This window comes from Triticum dicoccoides, chromosome 3A (assembly GCF_002162155.2).
Source record: "Triticum dicoccoides isolate Atlit2015 ecotype Zavitan chromosome 3A, WEW_v2.0, whole genome shotgun sequence".
Lineage (NCBI taxonomy): Eukaryota > Viridiplantae > Streptophyta > Magnoliopsida > Poales > Poaceae > Triticum > Triticum dicoccoides.
In genome coordinates, this window is record NC_041384.1 from 484,023,066 (window position 1) to 484,031,848 (window position 8,783).

At 42.7% G+C, this 8,783-nt stretch overlaps 1 protein-coding gene across 1 annotated transcript in view; it reads right to left on the reverse strand.

Moving 5' to 3' along the window:
• Positions 1-3,530: 3,530 nt before the first annotated feature.
• Positions 3,531-8,783, reverse strand: part of LOC119268690 — a 6,099-nt gene continuing 846 nt past the window's right edge. The window contains exons 3-7 of the mRNA XM_037550387.1: positions 8,322-8,430; positions 6,915-7,086; positions 6,696-6,830; positions 6,261-6,621; positions 3,531-6,170 (exon numbers count right to left, since the gene is read on the reverse strand). Of these exons, the coding sequence (XP_037406284.1) occupies positions 3,781-6,170; positions 6,261-6,621; positions 6,696-6,830; positions 6,915-7,086; positions 8,322-8,430 (3,167 nt within the window). The 3' untranslated portion in view covers positions 3,531-3,780. The remainder of the gene's footprint in view (positions 6,171-6,260; positions 6,622-6,695; positions 6,831-6,914; positions 7,087-8,321; positions 8,431-8,783) is intronic.

The following is an 8,783-nucleotide window of genomic DNA, read 5'->3' on the forward strand; positions in this document are numbered from 1 at the left end:
GTTCCAAATACTGCCGCGGAAAGGGGTTAAAAACCGTTTGTATAGCACCGACGCGTACCAGTGTGCCACTCATTTTCCTATGACCTTGGTGTTCTCTACTACTGTTGGGCATGTGTGTAGAAATTTAGCCTTTCTTATTCCAAAAGTACTTTCATTTGCAATAACAGAAGCTGCAATGTAGAAAGGGCATTTTACATTAGTGCACATGGCTATGATGATGTCATTGCAATTTCTGTGGAACTCATAGTTCCTATTCCGACTTATGTGAAATGTCTAAAGTGCTCTCCTAAATTGGTACACATTAAGGAAACAAAGTTTTCTACAAAACTGCTCCTCTGGGTTCTCTCCGTCTTCACTGTACCACTTCCTTGGCTATGATTTTATATGCTCTGCTCTTCCTTCCATTGGGCAAAATATAAGGTGCTTCTCATCTCCATCATCATATTCCTCCTTCAAATCAAATACATCTATCACCTCATCTGATGATGGTATCCACACACCCTCAAATCTTTGCTCCAATCTAGAATGTGACCTCTTGGTTGGCCCTTTTCTAGATTTCTTCTTCTTTGATGCCTCCTGTTGTTGCTCCACCTGCTCCTCTTCCTCATGCTCCACCTGCTCCTCTTCCTCATCTTCCCCATACACTTCATCCACACCAGTGTCTCCTTCAAAATGAAGGAGTGGGTCCTCTCTCTGCCTCCTCAACTGATTAAGCATGTTAAGAAAGTCCTCATCTGCATCCAGATCAGAATCATCTTCAGCTAAAAGAATCGGTAGTTTTTGCTTAACCATTTGAACATGCTCAACTTCCTCCTTATGTTTCCTAAATTTCTCAATCTTGGTTCTCCTCTTTAGCTCCATTAGTGTCTCCAGCTCATCTTGATCCCTAGCAAGATCTAAGTTTGTGCTCTGCTGTGTGGAAAAGAACTGAAGTGGCTCTGACTGCCTCTGTTTATTGGATTTCTTAGGTGATCTGAATAGAACTCCAGAAGGATTGACTTCATAGATAGGTTTTTTCTTCTAATTGACTCAGAGGAACCTGCTCCTCATACACATAGCCTGAATTCAAATCTGCAGGTCTTGGATCAGTAGCCCTAATCACTGTCAAATTCACTACATTCTGATCTTTATTAGCAATATGGTCAAGCATTTCATCCACCTTGTCATCATCAGAAATTTGTTCCAATCCTGCAATACCCACACCAGGCTCCCTCACAAAGTAAACGTAATCATTCAGTCCATATCCCTCTGTGTCTATTAATGCTACCAAATTGTGATATGTGATGTCTGAAATGCAGATTGATCTCTCCAAGTTGTCTCTGTCATGGAAGTGCATTCTAACTTCCCAAACAGCATCATCCAAACTAGACAGCAAGATAATACAACAATTTTAATTAACAGTGCATAATTACTATAAAAATGTTAACAGTAATCTGCTCTAATTATCACTGCATATTAATAGAAAGTACTATATTTGGCTCTTATTGGCACTGCTCTAATTAAGAATTCATAATTACTACAAAAGAAGCTACTCTAATTTGCTCTTTATTGGCACTGCTCTACTTAACAGTTCACATTGCTATATATCAACTAAAAATAAATTAATATGACATTACAAATTAATATGATTCTGTGACAGTGGGCTATTCCCCTCCCCCCTCCCCCCAAATCCAATTGAGTGTTTCAGCACCCAAGCTAGGTTTAACAGTGCCAACAAATCAAAATAACCACACATACATACAGACCCAACTTGAAGAACCCTAACCCTAGAATATGTACAAATGATAAGAAACTAGGTTTCTAAAGAGGGAAACTTACTAGACGCCGCCGAATGACGAGCCCCACCAGTGGCTTTCTGTCGGATCGGCCTTCACGACCCTGGCCCAAGATCTAGCCGTCGCGAATTCAAGCGAGTGCTGGGGGCTGGGGTTGGGGCTGCCGTTCGAAAGGGCCTCGGGGTTTGAGCTGTCGGAGACATCCGCCTCCGGTGGCCTGTCGTCTCCGCCACCGGTAGGCCCGCCGCCGCCACTCGCCGTCGCCATGTCTGAGAGAGAGTGCGGGGGAGGGAAAGAGATGGAGAGGAGCGAGTGGGAAGGGAGCGGCTGGTAGAAGAGGGTACCGGCTCGAACCGGCCCGCGCACGGCGTCTGACACCGTCTAACGGCTCAGACGGATGAACAGTGCCGCCACATCGACAAAAGTTGGGCCCACCTGTCATAATCCCACTTAAAACGACCGAACCGAGCGACTAGTGTTTTCTGCAAAAAAAAAATAGCCTGGGAATTAGTGTTTTGGGGCACAAAACTGTAGACTTGTGGTTTCTGCAAACCTAACCTTCAATGTCGATGTTTTTTTGCAATTCACTACCATTGCCAGGCATAACCAACCCGGGTCACCTAGGCTTTCACCCCGGAGCTCGAGACCGGGTGCTCAAGAAGCACCACCATCAAATTAGTTAGTCATGTGTTGTCGCCACCATTTTTCCATAATCCCATCAGCTACATGTCAGCCGCATACCTCTCCTATTGAAGTAGTACCCAAATCTTTGAGTAAATTCACCTTATAACCCAAAGAAGATCCAACGTTCGCCTCCAAAGTCGTGCTCAGCTTGCCCTTTCAGCAAGTGCTAGAGGGACCGATTGAGCGAGACACTTGATTCAGCTGAACCAGAGCTAAATCGACAAGATAGTGTATGTTGCCATTACATGTCCATGTGTCATGCCTTGTCAGCCCGAAGGGTGGGCCCTTTGTGTCAATTGGGAGACAATTTGCCAAATGTGTTACATTATGACAACAAATTTGATAAATGTGGTACATTTTTATTTTTTTTATGTCAACAAGTTTTATAAGACATGGTTAAAAACAAGTTTGATAAGAAGAGTACATGTGAGATAATTTTCTAAATGGGTACTTACTATCACAAACGTGATCGTTGAAAGTACAAAGTGGATTTTAGTCAAAAGATCTTTTTGTGTATTGTTCTTAATGTGCTGAATTGTTTCACCATCCCCCTTTTAATGGTTTCCTTCATCTGCCTTCTATCTCATGGATCCATAGAATATTTGTAAAATCTCCACCAAACTTACACAGAAATATATTTTGATTGGAGCTCCTCTTATATTGTAAACAAAACGTAACCCATGCTACAAATTAAGACACTGTAGATTAAATTTTCTACTAGAGTACTCCCTCCGTCCCGAAATGCAAGATGTTTTTTGACACTACCATATTGTCAAAAAACGCCTTGCATTTTGGGACGGAGGGAGTAGTATATTAACCTTTTCTTTTTGTCAAGATGAACAGGTCCGGCAACCGCACATCATGTTCTAGTGATTATAGAGTGATATCCATTCAAATCTCTGCTCCAATTGTACCACTACTGCCAAGCAAATCTTCACGTGGGATGAACGGGTCACAATTCCGAAGTTTGTCCTAAGTAATTGAAGAAGAAATTTGGAGTGAAAGGAACACTGCTCTCAACGAAAACTAGTAAACTGCAGGCCAATAATTCCTCTCCACACAAACAAGGTCGAGTCAAACAAACAAATTGAACGAAATCCCGGGGTTGTGTACATCTGTGCGCGTAATGTGCTTATTACAACACTACAAGGAAAACATAACCTATCAAAGACGCTGTATATCTGAGGCCAAAAGAGAATGAAAGAATTGGTGTCCTTACAAAAAAAATACCAGGGCACAATAAGTCTCTCCAACCAGTGTGTTTCTATACTGTACACATCTCAACAGAAGTTTCTCAAACCGTATACATGTATGTGTATCCCTAACGGCGATTAGTTCGGAGCGACTTAAAATGTGCAGCAAAAGAATCATAGTCTGTTGGAAGCTTGGGGTGAACGTGGGCAGGACCAGCTGTTGGGGTGCTTACTTTCAGGGTCTCTGCTGAGGTCTCTGTGTTTCCCTCGTTTTCTGGAGAAGAACTTCCATCCGGTTCATCTTCTTGCCACCTGCCTCTAGCTGCGGGAGGTTCAATGCGCACAGGATTTGGCAAAGACTGCTGTACTGAAACCCTGGAGTACGCAGGTGCCACTTTTCTTTGTTCAGTACTCGAGTTGGAGAATGCTTTAGCAGGGCTTTTTGGCGTGCTTTCAGCTTCAACGGCATACTGTGCTCCAACCCGGGCTCGGCCATCTCTCTTTGTATCGGGTGCTACCTCCCGAGTCCTCCGTGATTGTATCTGCGCTTTAGACAACTTTGTCTGGCCAGACCGGCGTCGTTCCAATTCTTCTTCGCTCTCATCTGAATCAAAGAAAGTTCTGGCAGTTCTTGATCTACTTTCCCTGCGCACCCCACTACCCGGTCTTTCAAGATGTGGCTCTTGAATAGAATTTTCCCTCACAGAAGTCTTGGTTGGGCTAGAAATTGGACTGCCAGATCGTTCAGATAACTTCCCTGTATCACCTGAATATAAGTCATCCCTCGTCATGGATGATCTTGATTCCACAGGCTTGCCAACAGTATGTCTCCCATCGAGATGTTCACTGTGGTAATTTGCACCAAAAGAATTCTTGGTTGTGCGTGAACCCGTCTGTTCAGATGATGTGTCATTCTCTTTGAAATGCACTGATTCTTCAATGCTGGCAGGAGCTCCTTCTAAGGACTGTTTTCGCAGCAAGTTATCCCCAGAAATTTTGTATTGTGGACCTTGCCTGAGTTTGTTTCTTAGTCCAGGAGTTAACCTTCCATAATTCAGGCCAACATCACCGTCATCGCTGTCATCAGATGTTGCTGAAGTTGGAATGCGGAAAGGCGAGGGCCGATTCTCATTTGCTCCTGTCATCCCTGAGGATGTACCTTCCAATTTATGTGGTTCTGTTTCTTCTTCTGAAAGATCATAATCTCTGCTTTGCACACGACCCAAGTTCCCCCGTGCTCCCAAATAGTCATATCTAGGTGAACCGCCACTGTTTTGCTCCTTGTGGAATACATCAGAACCTGGTGGATTCTGGTATTGCTTGCTGGGCCTAGATTCATGATCTTCAATACTATCATTAACATCAGGAACAAACTCTCCAGAATTCTTATTGAACATTTTGTTCTCAGAGTAATCAGATCCTCTTGAATGGGTCCTTAAGATATGCATGTCTGTACTTGTTTCCTCGTCAGAACTAACACCATCTGAATCAAAAGTAGGTGGTCTAGTATCATTCAGGGGAATATCCTCTTTGTTTGCTCCTAAATCATAAGATGGCTGTGTTTCTGTTCTTGAAAAGAGAGTTGAAGTGCTACGATCAACCGGAGATTCACTTCTAGGCTGCTTACTCCAATCTGCACTTGAGAATCCCTTGTGGCCCTGCACAGTTGGCAGCTCTTCAGTATGTTTTGAAGCGAAATGATCCAGTAAGTTCTCTTCTTGAACATCATAGTCATATTCATCGAATAAAACAGCTGAAGAATCAGCTCCAGCTTTATCATTCTGGTTGTCCCAAGACATACTGCTGCCACCGTGGGAAGCACTAAAATTACTATAGTGGTTATTCCTACTCTCTTGATCAAAGCTAGCTTGCCTGCTTCCTATATCCTTGGTGTGGTGCCAATCAAATCCAGCATCTGGCAACCTTTCCTCATGCAAATCAAATGGGTGATCCTCAGGTCTTCTGATATTGCTTTCTTTCTCAGATGAATCATCAAAATATGGAGGCTCAGACGAATCATTAAAATATGGAGGCTCAGATGAATGAGCATGATGCGGTTCAGTTGGCATGTCATGATCAGTACGGCTTTCAGGAGCATACGAGTGGAGCTGAGAGGAGTAAGGAGTTGACATATTCTGGCTACTCACGCGGTTTGTTTCTGCTCTTTCTTCATCTTTTCTTGCATTACTTGAGATCATCCTTGGATCATTAATACCTGAAATCTGCTCATTAAAACTCTTACCATCCTTCATCAAACGTCCAGCTTGTTGCTTCCTGGGTGTAGTGTCATTCATATAAGCAGTTGATTCATAAGCACCAGTATCTTGGTCTGCATAGAAGTTTCCACGGCTAGCAAGTTGGGCTGCAGCTCTGGCAGCAATGCTTGCCATCTCTGCAGAATCTGCTGCTGCCTGTGCTGCAGATGCTGCATCCTTGAATTCCACATTCCAATTGGAACCACTAGCTGAAGACTTCCTTTCCCTAGGCCGGTTGATCTCTTCAGTCCTGGATACTGGGTCTGCAAAGATAAAATAAACAAGTAACTACGAAGAATACCAAAGCATTAAAAAGTGATGATACTAAAAAGAAGTACAACCTACAATTGTACCTGGAACTGTTGAGCCAAATTGGGAGTGAGGTCCAGAAACACTTGAACTCCCAGTATTAGAGTAGTTGTTAGATCCAGGAATATTTGCTGAGGAATAAGTAGCTGCACCATGTTGGAAGCTAGGAGGCACTGAAGCATCCGAACCCCTTCTATTTTCCTGTGTGGAAGCATTAGAGTTGGCAGTGCCATGTGGGTTTCTATTAGCTGGAGCTTCAGAAGATTCATAAGAAGGTCCTGCAGGCACACGAGAAGTGGCTGGTTGAACAGATGAATAGGGAGCTGCTGCAGGTTGAGGAGTTGGCACGCTAGAAGCAGATGACCCCGAAGTTGGAATGTTTCCTCCAGAATATGTTGATCCATACTACATGACAGACAATAGATCAGGTTAGAGCCAAAATACTCAACCTAAAAACCAATTCAGGTCTGTCAGTTTACCATCCGATCTTCATTTTGCTTCTGCTCTTCAAATGCTTTTGGCTCCCATTTTATGTTGTGCTCTGCCGCAATTGAGCTCAAGGTTTTGGTTTTCGTCTGTACATCCGGTGCTCCTGCTGAGAGCTTCTCGATTACCTGTATGCACAGTAATAAATTGTTTTAAAAGTGTACAGCTGCAAAACCTTCGCCCAATTCAGAAACTGAAAAGCAAAAAAATACCAGACGGTTTACGCCACTGTCAGGTCGCACTTCAAGAGCTGATGTGGCAAACTCTTTCCCATACTTGCTTGTGAAATTCTTCCGAACATCTGCTAGTTCTGTGACATCTGAACATCTCATTGATGCAAATATAACACTTGCTATTGCCTCCTTCAGATCAATAGGGCAAGTCCTAGATTTCAGGCAAACAAACATGTAACTGTAAGTACTGAATATTCAGGGCAAAAATAGATATGTGCCATGAGAGAACAGCAGAAAATAGGACCAATATAAATGTCTACTCAATCATCAATAATTTCAATTTGTTTTAGAGTTGATGATTATATTCCTGTGATATTTGTTAATGTTTTTAAGTTTACCAGAGGAGTGCACAAGTCCTCAACAACTATAACAGGATTATGCTGTAAATTGCTGATAAAGAAGCTCCATGCAAGTGCAACTTTCCTGAAGGGACTGATCTTTCATGTCAGTGGTGGCACTTGGCTTGAGAAACAGATTGTCAATATTTCGATTATTCAAGACTTACAGCACCTTCTGAACTGAATAACAATTTAACATATGGGCTTGCCATGAAAAAAGGAGCATGTCACTTTTTATCCAGATTGGCTCCACCAGTGCACCGGGCAAGCCCCAGCGAACCACCAAAATTCAGCGATACCCTAAATTTTGGTCATCCTTTGGATTGGTGCCATTATTTGGCATGTCCTAGGGATTTGGCAAGCTTTTATTCCAACCTTCAACAAAGTCATGGTCAGCGAGAACCACCTCTTGTTGGGTTGGTGCAGTTATGGGGGAGCTTCACCCACCAGGGTCTAAATCCTGGTGCTCACACTTACACACATGCACACTTGGACAGGGGTGTTCAATAGAAATTTAGTGAGAATTGGAACAAAGTTTTGTTGATAAATCATTCTTCCTATCTGTATGACTACCTGATCAGCATCACCGAGCCAAATTTTGGCTCACCCATGTTTAGTCCATTATTTTTCTGGCACCAAAAAATCGAGCCTGCAGTTTGGTCATGGCCAATATTTGTTAGGGTAAACGGGGGTCATTCAAACACCCTTAGTTTTTAGGTTATCCTGGAAAGGACTCTGCATGAATAATATGCGGCAGTTTTTATAAGCGCAGAAGAGTCCAGCTAAATCATGATGTGCCGTTAAGGAAAAAGATAAAAGGTAAGTCATTACCCAAGAAACCATACCCTAGTTCGCTGATAATGGATAAAAGATAACTCCTACCCTATCAACTACGGAAATAGTCCAAAAATGAGATTGAGGTGATATTCCTCAAACTATAAACTGTGTGTCTGCTTCTCTTAATGATAAGAAAGCAATTTCAGACATCAGATAAAGACATGGACAAGTAAGTACTGGTTTACAGACAAGGAATATAAACTTGGCTTACTTCTGTGAATCAATAATGGACATGCGTGCCACTATAAGTTCGCAGTACACTTCAATCAGGTCATATGCTTGCATGAATTTCTCTTCCCTTATGACATGTTCAACCTGTGGGGGGATGGCATAGGTTAGTACTGTGAGAAAATGCCATACAAAACCACAGAACTTTGCGTGTCAAGCGATCAGACATACTACTTGAGCACAGAAATTGGCGATAACATAATGTAACAGGGTAGATAAATTAACAAAATGGACCAACTATTGGGCCAATGAACCCAAGAAAGGCATGTGGTGTGGAAGACCAATCACCTAAACAAACCGCGGTGGCCATATTATCTCCATGCTCTCCCAGATTATAGCAATTTCACCAATGTTCCAGTAGAAAAGTCTAGAGTGGATTTTATCCCCGTAATCGAGTACTCCGTTCGTTCACACAATGACATCATCAATAGGATGAACTGTACCA